This window comes from Mugil cephalus, chromosome 3, assembly GCF_022458985.1.
Source record: "Mugil cephalus isolate CIBA_MC_2020 chromosome 3, CIBA_Mcephalus_1.1, whole genome shotgun sequence".
NCBI classification, from domain to species: domain Eukaryota; kingdom Metazoa; phylum Chordata; class Actinopteri; order Mugiliformes; family Mugilidae; genus Mugil; species Mugil cephalus.
This window is the reverse complement of record NC_061772.1, coordinates 9,741,857-9,755,353: the sequence shown is the minus strand read 5'-3', so window position 1 is coordinate 9,755,353 and position 13,497 is coordinate 9,741,857. Positions and strand designations below refer to the sequence as shown.

At 40.7% G+C, this 13,497-nt stretch overlaps 2 protein-coding genes and 1 long non-coding RNA gene across 3 annotated transcripts; 2 read left to right on the top strand and 1 right to left on the bottom strand.

Annotated features, from left to right (window-relative positions):
• Positions 1-5,228, top strand: eif3m (eukaryotic translation initiation factor 3, subunit M). Its single transcript, XM_047581305.1, has 11 exons — positions 1-166; positions 774-906; positions 1,082-1,220; positions 1,325-1,448; positions 1,571-1,665; positions 2,206-2,289; positions 2,380-2,479; positions 2,791-2,872; positions 3,365-3,508; positions 4,263-4,323; positions 4,991-5,228. The coding sequence occupies exons 1-11, from the start codon at positions 125-127 to the stop codon at positions 5,112-5,114; spliced, it is 1,128 nt and encodes a 375-aa protein (XP_047437261.1). The 5' UTR covers positions 1-124; the 3' UTR covers positions 5,115-5,228.
• Positions 5,229-8,635: 3,407 nt separating this feature from the next.
• LOC125005751 lies at positions 8,636-9,420 on the bottom strand. The gene is made up of 3 exons (XR_007112481.1): positions 9,293-9,420; positions 9,098-9,207; positions 8,636-8,753 (listed from the first exon to the last, which is right to left on the bottom strand). It is a non-coding gene; the product is annotated as an uncharacterized LOC125005751 (long non-coding RNA).
• prrg4 (proline rich Gla (G-carboxyglutamic acid) 4 (transmembrane)) lies at positions 9,108-12,422 on the top strand. Its single transcript, XM_047581307.1, has 6 exons — positions 9,108-9,231; positions 9,328-9,491; positions 9,600-9,624; positions 9,976-10,117; positions 10,574-10,768; positions 10,892-12,422. Exons 1-6 carry the CDS (start codon positions 9,123-9,125, stop codon positions 10,917-10,919), a joined length of 663 nt encoding a protein of 220 aa, XP_047437263.1. The 5' UTR covers positions 9,108-9,122; the 3' UTR covers positions 10,920-12,422.
• Positions 12,423-13,497: the final 1,075 nt, after the last annotated feature.

Below are 13,497 nucleotides of genomic sequence, written 5' to 3'. Positions count from 1 at the left end.
TAACAAAGTGACCCGGAAGAACAAACGCATCATCCACCGGCACTGCTGCCTTTTCTTTTCCGCTCAGACCTCATCGGTGTTGGGAGCGTGGGTTTCATCATCTAGGCTCACAAATTCACCAAAAATGAGCGTCCCGGCCTTTATCGATATTACAGAAGAGGACCAGGTACGACCCGTGTTTCTAAAAACCCGTTGGGCGCGGTGCTGCCCTTGGATATGTAGCTAAATAAAAACTATCCAACCAGACGGTTTAGCATGGTAGCTAGCTCAAATGCTAACCGTGTTTAGTTGCTGACAGATACATGCTGACCGTTAGCTACTCGTAGAATATGTGTCCATGCAGCATGAATAACTATCAAGGTTCCCGTTATGATACAGTTTCTGTTACTTTATTGAGGGTAGTTGCTATTAGTAGCCGTGTGACTGCTGTGTTTGCGGTTAAGTCTGTTACATTGCGCTGGTTGGTTAAGGATGCTAAGCTAGCTTCGCCAGATGTATATAAACAAAGACGAAAAAATAACATGTAACCTAAAAGCGTCCTGTTGGCTACAAACCGTAAATAACGTTTACTAACGAACTTTAACAGTTTTTTTTATTTGTTTGTTACTTGTGCAACTGTACAGCTGTAGCCACTACATGCTTTTCTCCTACATTCATTTTTAAGTAAATACTTTTATACAACGTTGTTTACATGATCAAAGTGATGTGTTGTATGTGTAGCTTAGCACTGTGTGTTTAACTATAAATTTTATTTTTGTCAATGTCTTTCAAAGGCTTCAGAGCTGAGAGCCTACATCAAGTCCAAGGGAGCTGATATCTCAGAAGAGAACGCAGAAGGTGGACTTCATGTAGATCTGGCTCAGATCATCGAGGCGTGCGACGTCTGCCTCAAGGATGATGATAAAGGTAAGGTGACGATAAAGGACACAACTTCTTACAGTTAATAAAATGAGCAGTGTAAGACAAGAGACCTAGACAGGAAACACACAGGTGTATTAATGCACCGGGATCCTGCAACAGAAAGGTCACTACCCCTTTTGCATGTGACTCATGGCCCCTCTGTCTGTCTGTCTCTCTGCAGATGTCGAGAGCGTGATGAACAGCATTGTGTCTCTGCTGCTGATCCTGGAGACAGAGAAGCAGGAGGCTCTCATTGAAAGTCTATGTGAGAAACTGGTGAAGTTTCGTGAAGGAGAGAGGCCCTCCCTCAGAATGCAGCTGTGAGTCCTATCATGTCTTTCACATAAAGCAGGTATTATTATCAATTATATATATATATAAACTAAACTCAAATTATGGTCTTGTTTGTGTTGTGGTCTTATAGCCTGAGTAACCTGTTCCATGGCATGGATGAGAATACTCCAGTGAGGTACACTGTCTTCTGTAGCCTCATCAAGGTGGCAGCTACCTGCAACGCTATAGCCTTCATCCCCACTGATCTGGATCAGGTATATATTTATACGCATTCACCATGATTTCCCATACCAGCCAAGAATGGTGACCATCCCCTGTTTCTGCTTTTCATTTTTCTGTACAGTTGACTTATGAATGTTATGTTTGTGCCGCTCAGGTGCGTAAGTGGATTGTTGACTGGAACCTGAACACAGAGAAGAAGCACACACTGTTGAGGCTGGTTTATGAAGCATTGGTTGACTGCAAAAAGAGGTAACCATGAATAAGATTTGACGTGTAAAGTGCATGTTTTAGTATTAACAGAAGCAGAAACGTGACTGTATTCATTTAATATGCACTGATCAGCCACAACATTAAAACCAACCGACAGGACAAGTTCATAACACTGAAATATCAATGTTCTTTTGGGAAACTCTTGGACCTGGCATTCTTGTGGATGTTATTTAGACATGTATCACCTGCCTAGACCAGACCAGGCCCCCCCACCCGACAGCAATGACACTCCTTGATGGCAGCAGCCATCCCCAGCAGGATGCAGCCTGACACACACACTCACATACACACAAAAACAGTTTACCCACATCCAAAACCACAAAACCACGCCCATCCTCTGATGTATCACAGCTGTTTTGGAGGCACAAGGGAGACCTACACAATATTAGGAAGGTGGTCATAATGTTATGCCTGATCAGTGTTTAATACATTGCCGTACATTTTTATGTAAAAATCTGCTGATGCTCACAAACCTGTGATTGACATTAAAGTGAAACTACGTCATCACTTATGTCACAGTGAGGCGGCAGCAAAGGTGATGGTCGAGCTACTGGGAAGTTACACAGAAGATAATGCTTCACAAGCACGTGTTGATGCCCACAGGTAAACTATGAGTATTGGAGGTAAACATTTGTCAGCAAGGTATGATATACTGCACCTCCAATCATACATGCATCTGTGTGTCTCTTTCAGGTGTATTGTCCGTGCCCTGAAAGACCCCAACACCTTCCTCTTTGACCACCTGCTCACCTTGAAACCTGTCCGCTTCCTGGAGGGAGAACTCATCCATGATGTGAGTAGTAGACAACGTGGCTTTGTTCTTGTTTTTTGTGAAGGAGTTACTGACATTGTTGCATTTTGATGATGAGCAACAGGATTGTATGTACAGAAACGACTGAACAGGTGCTAACAATGAGGATATTTTTATCCAAAGTGTATGCACAGTTTCTCGTTAGTGTGGCATTTCCAAAGTATTAATGCCTGAAGGAGAAACCGTGCAGCGTTAGTGTCGACTGGACTATAACAACTTTCAGCCTCTGTGAACACAACCAGCATCAATCCGAAACGGTCCTATAATGATATTTTTTGCTCTCTCCTCTCCAGCTGTTAACCATCTTTGTGAGCGCAAAGCTAGCAGCATACGTCAAATTTTACCAGAGTAACAAAGACTTCATCGACTCTCTCGGTAAGTAGCCACAACTTGAGTTGTTAGATTTGTTGTGTCGCTGTGTCAGTTTTATGCATACACAAACACAAGCTACATTTAAATGCACACAGAAACAAGAACACTGGTTAATAAGTTAATTTTACTTCATAAATAAAAGCTGTAGTTACTGATTACACACTGTCTAAAGTCTGAGACGGGATAGCGTCAGTGTAATTTTTTTTTTTAATGAACTTGTTTCACACACATTTTGCAATGAGTCAACACAACAAGAATGTGTGTGTCAGCAGTGTGTTCCTTTTCTCGGTGCAAAAGGTTTTGTTGTAATTAAAAGTGTGTGTGTAGGATGGACTCTGAAAACAGACACTGTGGAGTGATGTTTGTATTAATGAGTAGATTCCCTGACTGCATGCTCCTAAATGTAGAAACAATCATCACAGGGAAACTCCCTGAGTCAGGAGTAATTGAGTGTGACTGCTTTGTGCTTAATGATCCCTGCGTGTCGCTCTCCAGGTCTGTCTCACGAGCAGAACATGGCCAAGATGCGTCTGCTGACTTTCATGGGCATGGCGGTGGAATTCAAGGAGATCTCCTTTGACACCATGCAACAGGAGCTGCAGATTGGAGCCGAGGACGTCGAGGCTTTTGTCATTGACGGTATTCCACCTCAAGTTTTCGCTGTCCGCCCCTTTTAAACACTTTGTCACAACAATGAAATGGAAAGTGGTTTCAGAGTGCATCAGTCAAGACGAGCTGTTCCACAGTATAGACAGGAAGTCACAGAAATGCATCTTTTTAGACCCAAATACAATTGAATGTGTAATGGATGCATCGTTGGGTTTTTGGTTCAGCCTCCATATTACACTTCTTACTAAATATTCGGATGAGCTAGACGTTTCATTGAAGGCATGTATCACTTCAGTGCTGCTCTCACATTTGCTGCCCAGACTTGATGTATTCTCAGACAATAACAAAACATTAAAAACATGATTTAATTGTGAAAAATATACAAGTTACATAAAAACAGGTTGAGAAATGTTCATATAATGCACCAACAAAACGCACTTATTCTGGAAAAAAAAAAAAAACATTCATAGTACAAAAATTGATCCCACTTAAACAACAATTGAATTTTTTTTGTTACTGACCCAACGTCTCAAAAAATTGCCTCATAGATTTCGAGGGAGTTAGTCATTTGCATGGACTTTATGTAGCTGGCTGAGAGCAGATGTTCCACCTGGCTCTATAAACTGCTGCTGCCTTAGTTTTTTCTAGTTCCTGGTTCATGTTCAACCAAAATCATTATCTGTTGTTCTACAACTGCTGGTGATCTACTCATCTGAAACAAGCCTATGGTTTCCCTCTCAGAGCTCTCTCTTTATTCTCTTCCTCTGCTTTCTTTTCTTTGCAGCTGTTCGGACTAAGATGGTGTACTGCAAAATCGACCAGACACAGAGAAAAGTTGTTGTGAGGTAAGTTAGTCCTGCGCGATAACCAGGGCTTGACATTAACTTTTTTGTTAACCAGCCACTGTGGCCAGTTGTTTTCTAAAGTTACTAGCCACTCAGCAGTTTCGCAAGTCGCAACTTTGTTGTTGGGAAATTATGGTTCTCATTGCAGCGTGGGTTTGATTCCTGCTTTTCTTCAGTTGTCCCTATATAATACAGATGCAAACACCCCAAAAATATCTTTAAAAAAAATATTTACACACTTTTTAAATGTAAATGACCCTTGTACACACATATCAAGAAATGTTAAACACTGCAGGTCATTATCAGTTATTCAGCTCCGATAAGATTCTGCGTAGGCCTAAAGCTACTTTTATATGAAAATATGCAGTCTATAGTAATAAAAGGTGTGGTTTCTTAATCATATTAAATATTGGCGAGTCACCAATCAGAATCGAGTATTCAAGAGAGCCGTGTTCTCTATGTAGGATCTAGCAAAAGTATTCTTTAAGGACAAAAAATATATTTTTATGATTGTGTCCTGATTGCAGGTGTAATTTAAGGTTTTAATCTAGGACTTGAAGTCGTTTTTATGTTCATCGATCATGTATCTACAATAACTGTATGAGGTATAACCTGGGTCTGCCCAACCAGTATTAACATTCTCATGTTTCTGTCTCCACTCCATCAGCCACAGCACACACCGCACCTTTGGCAAGCAGCAGTGGCAGCAGCTGTACGACAGCCTCAGCTCCTGGAAGGCCAACCTAGCGGCCGTCAAGACCAGCCTGCAAGCTCTGTCGCCTTCTGCTTAATTCCACCTTAACCCGACTGTCTAGACTGCCTCACCCTCCACTCTCTTATGCTTTCCAAATTACCAGACTCAAATGGTCAGCTTTTATATTCATCCAATAAAAGAACAGTGATGATAGCGTGTCATTGCCTTTTTCTTGTTGCGTATTAAATAAGCCCAGGGCTATTTTTGGAGCTGAGTAATGCACTGAACACAACAAATTACGTTGCACTATACAGATTTTACTGTGCTGATGATGGCTGTACAGTAGGATAGATCTTTTCAGATAAATACAGCGGTTGACTTATGATCTTTTCACAAAGCCTCACAGTGGGCTCAATTGGGAACCGTCCTTCAGCGGCTCTCGACATCTGGATTCATTTAAAGACAGCGTGCCGGTATAGTAGATGAGCTGTGACTTATGAAAAAAAGAGCCTGCAACAAGAGGGTCGCTTGTCTGGGAGCACATGATGGGTGACAATGGTAAAGTGAACTAAAGATGACTCTGTCTGCTGAGTAGGAGCTACATTACTGCAGCATTAACACTTGTGGCGCAGGCTGATTCACTGCCTCTGCAAATTTGAAACTGTCCACTTGGTTAATAGATAGTGCTCAGCTGTAGCCGGCATGACTCACTGTCTCTTAATGCATCTGAAAGGTGGGGGAAAAAAACGAGGGGATTCTAAATCCCAGTTTTCAGTTCACCTTGCCTTTGCCTATTGATATGAGCTGCCATTTCTTTAGCACAATAATCTGTTTAAGGCACCGTTCCATAAAATGTGAAACGGAATGATTTATGGTGCAGGCATTAGGTGTAAAAGGGGTCTGTTGGAGTTGTCTCCCTCTGGGACTGTGATGAAATCAGCACAAACTGACAAAGTGCAGAGTACTGACATCGCACTCTGTGAATCCCCACCCCCACCCGTAATCCACGCTGCTTTTACTGACAATTAAAGCTACAGTTCAAGCTGCTTTACTTTTGAGCTGTGCGACTTCTTACTCCGTCGCGATCTGACCATTTCTGCGCTGCTGCTAATATATGTATATATAGTTTTACCCGAGTTAAATGGGCGTTTTATTGCTAAAGTTCATTCTTTTTCATATCGTGCCAGAGGTCTGCTGAGGCTCACCACTCACTTCTGCCCAGTTGCCCCCAGGGAGCAGCATCCCCTGCTCTTATCAGAGAGTGTAAATCACAAAACACATTCTCTGGAGCACAACCTCATCACAGCCACCCGCAAGGTGGAGAGCAGAGCAGATAGGAACTAATGTGGCCCGGGCTTAAGAGTATGTTTGCAAAGCCTTATATCATGATTTCTGTCTTTCAGCATGTGCTCCTTTTTTCTGCAACCAGTTGCTTCTCGGCCTCATTCCTGTTAGTGATCCCTCAACTCTTCTTGTCTCTAATTTGTCTCAGTGGTTTGAAGCAACAGCTTGTGGACGGTCCGTCAATGCTGAGGTTGGTTTATCTAGTGCAGGACCCCCTCTTATCACAGCCTGATAGAAACAGTTTAATGCATTGTGAATTCATGTTACATTATAAATCCATTTGGAAGCTGAGCTGCTTAGCTGGCTTCTTTTGCACACGCAGCTCAGGTTGTCAGCAATGCAATAAGCTACTGGATGTTTCTAAATAATGAATTTAGTGTCATCTGGGCTATTGTTCAACACTCTGGTCTCCTGTGTCTAAATCAACCCAAAGTTATGGGAGGCGTAAGACCAGACCGCCAGATCTCCTCTGGGCAGCTCTATTAGAATTGGTGCTGGAAAGCAGCACTACAACCTCTCATGCAATGCAGCCGCCACATCATGACGTGTCATTCACAGAGCAGTAGGTGGTTGTGCTAGTTAGGGGCTACGGGGCAACGCCTGAGCCTCCAGGTTTCTTTTTTCTGCTTCGCTTTGTGTGTACAGTATGTACTGTGCTTACTGGTTTTAGTGCACTGATATGTAATGCTGTTTGTAGTGTGTGTAAACTGTAGAGCACAGGAAGATTAGTTGATTGCCATGCATCAGCTTTACCACAGAAGGTCCATGTCCATTCTCTGATGAGTCAGAACACGATATTAGGAAGGTGAGCTGACGGAATGATTAGATTACATTAGATTGGATTAGATTAGATACTTTATTCAACTCTATGAGAAATTCACACAACAAACAAACTTATCACAGTTTAGTTTATCTGGATTCAAAAAACCCCATCAGATTTTTTTTAGGTGTTATTAGCAATTTCATGAAAGAAAAATGGATGTGTCATTTGTTTTTTCAAAATCTGTTCCCCAAAGATGAAATGTGTTCAACATTCCGCTAAAATCATCTGGAGAAAAGCCAAATGTGTCACAACTGTTTGTGACTTCTTGGCGAGGCCGGACCTTTTAGTTAAAATCCTGATTTACAACTGTTTATAAAAATAAAAACTCCCCCTCAACTGGCTACAGTAACATGATGCTGTATTAACACTGATTTATTGTGATATACTGTGTCAGTCAATAGCAATTTTTCTCTGCCACTTGAAGTGCATTTTCCTGCTGGAGCTTTAAACTGAACTACTTTCAGTGAAGTAAAAGAACATAAATCATCATGAGCGACTATCCACTTCCACTGTGTGCGCTCAGAATGAATGCTCAGGCAAGAGAGAAACACCATTAATCAATATAACTTGAATATTATGCTATATCATGTCGAGTTGCAATATTATCTGACATCACACACTAGACAGAGTCTGGAACTTCTCATGCCCTTCACCCCTTTTCTTTGTATTGACATTCCTCTGGGTAGATCTGACAGAATCCAGAGATGAAGCCAAGTACAAGAGAGGAGTTCTCACCGCCCTTCAATTAGCACCATTCAGTAGGCTGCAAGATAATATTCAGTTGCATCCTATCTCTACTTTACATAAACACACTGGCTGAGAGGCCTAGAGGCTCTATGGCAGATATATCTTTTGACATGGAGAGTGTCATTCAAACACTATAACAGAAAATGCTATGTGAAATAGGAAACAAGTCTTTATTCTTTACTTTATTCCCTATTACTTTGTTTGTGCATGTTTTGTTTATGTCTCTGCTATCGCTGTGGTAACCGTTTTCAGTGGAAAGGCCAAAGTAGGTGGATTTTTATGAGCTCTTCTCTGTGAAATGACTCTAGTGCTCATTACACAACCCTTTCCCATACAAGGCCTGTGCTTAGTGGTGTAGTCACCAGCTCCTGAGCTATTGAGAGATTGCCTTAGACAAGGTTTAATGCCTTTAAAAGAGGCCCGATGCAGAGAATCCAAAGGATAGTATTGTGTTACAGCCACAATTTGTGCCCACCCATTACAAGTCAAGACACGGCATTATAAACATGAAAAAGGCACCGAGGATGAAGTGGTTTTAAATTTAGGGTGCAGTAAATTTCATTATTTACAGTGGAAAAAAATATTAAGAAAATGAAATCAAGTAAAGGCAACTATTTGTCATAGTGAGGAGTAATGACGTGACTCAGACAGATGCCACATATCAGCCCGTTTCATGAAAAGCGCTTTCTCTTTCTTGGTTTCAGCTGCCATCTAGCGTCCACTTTTATTAAGGCATCCAAAACCCATCTTGTAATCCAGGTGAACGTGATCGATTGGTCGAGTCTGTGCAGGTAGCGCGTCAAGAAGAAGACAGGACTTCATCTGTTGGGAGTAAACAAAACTTTTTTTAAAAAAGCTACAGGAACTCTTTTAATTACTGAGAGACTATTTCAGTTTTGGATTAACTTATTTTGTCTAGAAACGATGAGCGTCATTAAAGTTCATCGAAGGAAGTAGGCAAACACGGCTGTTGTTTGTGAGTATCGCTGAACGTTTCCTGATTCATCTTATCAGCTTCGAGGCCGACACGCACCTGCCGCTCCTTTGGGTAGGTTTCAGTTTGAACTCTGCCCATCATCAACAACATCGGCTATGTTGAAAATTTGAATCTGGTGCTACTCCGTGAGCTAAATGTGTGTAAATACCCTGAAGAAGTTGTGAATTACCGTCCGCAGGTGCGCGGGTTCACGTATGACCATGTTTCGTTCGTTCATATTCCTTCTACTACTAACTTGTGGGGATCTGGTCTGTGTGAGGAGGAGGTTACTCTCCGAACCTGATGAACAAGAAGACCAAGAAGGTGAGATGCTCCACTGAATCCAAAAGGATTCACCATACTCACACCCATCTTCCCGGCTTACCTTCCCCAGCTGAATCGATTTTTCGCTCTCTTTAGTGTTTGTAGATGAGGGGGGCGCAAACTCATTCCTTGGTCGCCATCTGCTGTTCAACCGGTTTGATTTTGAGATGTTTGTTCCTGGAAATCTGGAGAGGGAGTGTTACGAAGAAGTCTGCAACTACGAGGAAGCAAGGGAGGTTTTTGAAAACATTCCGGCTACAGTTAAGTGATGCTGGCATCCTTATAGACGGTCACTGCACAAAGTTCTCCATGCTGATTCCATCATTTATTTTGTAGATGATTTATTTTGTTATTTTTGTCTTTTGCAGAATGATTTTTGGAAGAAATACATAGGTAAGAGAAACAGAGGATTTGCTGAGCGTATAATAACATGACGATAACGATGTATGTACTGTAGAGGAGGGCTTTGGTTCTCTGAGAGCAAGAGCTATTACTGAAACTATTACTTGAAACCTGTTTGACCACCGTCACTGCCAGTTCATTCTCATTTGGTTTGCATTAGTGATGATTACTGAATTCTGTTTTGATCTGTGAGTGTAGAGAACTGAACCCGGGGAAGTATCGCTATCAGATGAAAAAGGGGAACTTCCTTGTGGAATTGAAATGATTACGTAAACTACTGTAAGTAGTGATGGTGCCGTCATAAAAACACACCGCCTCTCTGTGGTTTGTGATGATCCACAGATAAGGGAAATCGTCAGTCGCGGGTCGATGTCACATCTCTTTTGGTGGGACTCATTACTGCCGGAGTGGCCATTATTATCGCTGGCCTCCTGATCTGGTATTTCTGTCACAACAAATGCAAGAACAACATGAGCCGGGAAAGGTGAGATGGACTGCATTTTCCCAGGGACACCTTAGAGCTACCGCAACTCTGATCAGACTATATACTATAACAAACACATACAGGCACTTGGACAAACTGGCATTCTCAATATTTATGCAGCACATAAAAATGCTGAAAAATGTTCAGTGTGCTAACATACAGTACATTTGAGAAGGCTGACATCTATGAATCCTCGAGTTAGTCGATTATGAAATAGTAAGATAACATTAACACCCATTCTAACACTGCTTCTTGTCCATGTATTGTACATGTAGAACATGAAGGATCTTCATGTGATTTTAGTCATGAACAGTTGTTAAGGGAAAAAATATATAATTATATATTATACATAAATATATATTTATTATGTATATAATGTCCTTCACATTTCCTCAACTTTACTACTTGAATTAATTAAGCAGATCACAAGTATAAACTCATGCACTACTTTCCCAGTTCTGTGCGTGGGCGCCCTAGAAGAAGTAATGCATCTCTAATAATACGACGACTAGAGGAGGTCTCCCGGCAGCCCGTGCTTCCCCCTCCAGGATCGTCCCCTGACGGTGAAGTAGACCCTCCGGGACTCCCTTCCTATGAACAGGCGATTGCAAGAAGTGGACCACACGACGCCCCACCTCCTCCCTATCCTGGGTATTTGCACATGCATTCGTATTTACTCTTATGTTACACGTCACTGTCTATAGTCCACATTTGAGTCACAGACAGGCAATTTACACTTCTTTTTAAGGATATCTTATTTTTTTTTGGTTTCAGCTCACGACCTGGAAGCGCTCGGCGGTAGTGTCTTCTGGACAACATCCCAGTAGACAGCTTACAGCCATTCAACATCTGCATCGTGCTATTCTACTAGATCAATTTTTATTTTTCTATCGTTGAAATATTAACAGATTACATTATGACATTTGTTTATTACGTTAAGTTCTACTTTGTTTGTTTGTTTTTCCTGATTTGTGGGGGTATTTTTTCCCTTTTATAATATCATCTTAAATGATTTTTAACTCTCCTTTCTTGACCTGCTGGTACCAAAGAGTAACCATAATGTTTCTCAGGTGTGATTATGCTTTGTAATGTAACTCCAACCTTATGCCTAATAAGCTTCATCATATATTTTAGCCAGTTTGCTTCTTTTTAAGGAAAATGAAGAATCCATAATGGGTCGGAGTAGGAGTCTTGTGTTAAGCTGGAACACCCTGTGCTTTAAGGAGCAGTTGCTTTTGACACAGCTTGTAAGTCTGAGAGCAAGAACAGGATCATGTTTCATTACACAATGAAGTATTAATTGTAAACACAGAGAGACAGATGATTCATGGAGTCATATGGCTTCCTGTCTCCTTCAGAAGGAACAACAGCAACTGTTTTCTGTACATGATGGTGATGACTGCCGTCAGGGAAACGCTTTTGCAGACAGTGTTTTTGATGCGCTGGTATTCCAGTTTTCTTTGTGAAGATTGACTGTGTAGTTTTCCATCATCATCTTTTACCTTGATTCTTTTGTGAAAACTTTGGGATTTTTTCCTCCTGCTTATAGAGTTGTGTTAGAAAATTGATGCATGTTTCACTAATGAATAAGAATCCTCTTCTGATATATAAGCTATATCATGTCTTATAAGTAAGTAAAATAAGTTAATAATTTATAATCAAAACACTGTTATTAATTATTAGATGTGCTGTAAGTAGAAAGATGCATGAGTGAGCAGTTTTAAAGATTTTTTATTTTTGCAGAACATTTTAAAATTCTACTAAATTAATGCAACAGCTAAAATATATTTAAATAGCTGCAAGAGATGCAGCCCAGCAGTTTATTCAACACAAAGACTCTCACTTAGCCAAAGGTTGAATGAGCAATAACAAAATAATAGATGTGATATGATATGATAGAAGTGATATCTGCGATGTCTGTCATACTTGTCCATAGTACTGGTATTTCATTGAAGTGGTCTGGAGGAGTGAGGTAGCTGAGCGCTGAATTACAGGGAGTGTTCTGACCACCATCTATTGTAGGCAACGTTCTATGACTGCACACAATTACTGCATGATGTGACTCCAAATCAAAGACACTGGACTATCCCTTTTAAGTATTCACTTACTCGTGAATTACTGTACGAGCCCTGCATGTTTGTACATAACCATGTTTTTTTCAAGGGATGCGGCACAGAATTTACTAGTAGGTTTCACAATATAATTTATGAGAATGTGTCGAGGGCAAGCTTTGCGGAATCAGTTCTGAAGCAGAACTGCTTTAAAAACTTTATTGTTGTTTTAAATAAAATTTATATTTTAATTATTTTTGCCTCATCTTTTACCCTTGAGTATATGAGTGTACGTTTCGTACTCCTGGTAAACAATACAGGTCTCTGCGCAGCTTTTCTAGATGTAACATCTGTTGATTCATGCAGCCCCACAAGTGCCTGCAGGAAAGACGTGTTGTCAGATTCCACAGATACAGCGTATACAAGTCAGTGACAGGCAATATTCATGTCCCACCAATTTCCTCTACAGTTTGACTGTAAGCTAATTGTTCATATTTGACAGCTAACTACAGTGCAGTAGGTGGAAGGGAAGTTTATGACATCATATAACTGAAATATCTAGAACATTTCTCAACTAACTGGGGAACTATCACAAGACAACACATGTGTTTTGTCTATTTTTTCTCACTAATATTAACTACCAGGATTAAATTGATTATCAATACTGTACCAAACTATAAAGGACGACAAACTCATGAGATAATCCTGGACACAATATTGGAGTAATTATTTACACATTTGGATTTACTGTAGAGGGATTAGGAAAGTGTGCAGTGCAATTAAGTTGCACTTTAAGTGGCTATGTTCTCGCAGCTAATCAGCTAGTCAGTTACATTTCTTTTAAATGTATAATTAGAAGGTTTTGTGCTGCTTTTGAGTTCTTTGTAAGCACAAGATGCAGACTTTGCCTCACTTCCCTGGAAAAAGAGACAACAGAGCAGGGGTGTGAAACTCATTTAGTTCACGGGCCATGTACAGTCCAGTTTGATCTGAAGCAGACCGGATCATAAAGATAATGTTGTAATGTTATGATGACAACTCCATTTTTTTGCATTTGTTTTACTGGAGATTAAATAAGGAGAATGATTTTTTTATATTTAATAAACTATCCTTAAACAAACACACACACACACACACACACACATATATTCCTTAAAAAACAAAACAACAACAAAACAAATAGGTCCCATTTGGGCACATTGCTGTCTCCTGTTTAGTCCCTGGTCTCAGTCCACTTCAACAGTAGAATGGGAGATGTTTTGATTGAAAAACTGCAGTCTTCTATGGAATTTTCACACTTTGCAAAGTCATGCTGTGGGTCAGATTTTG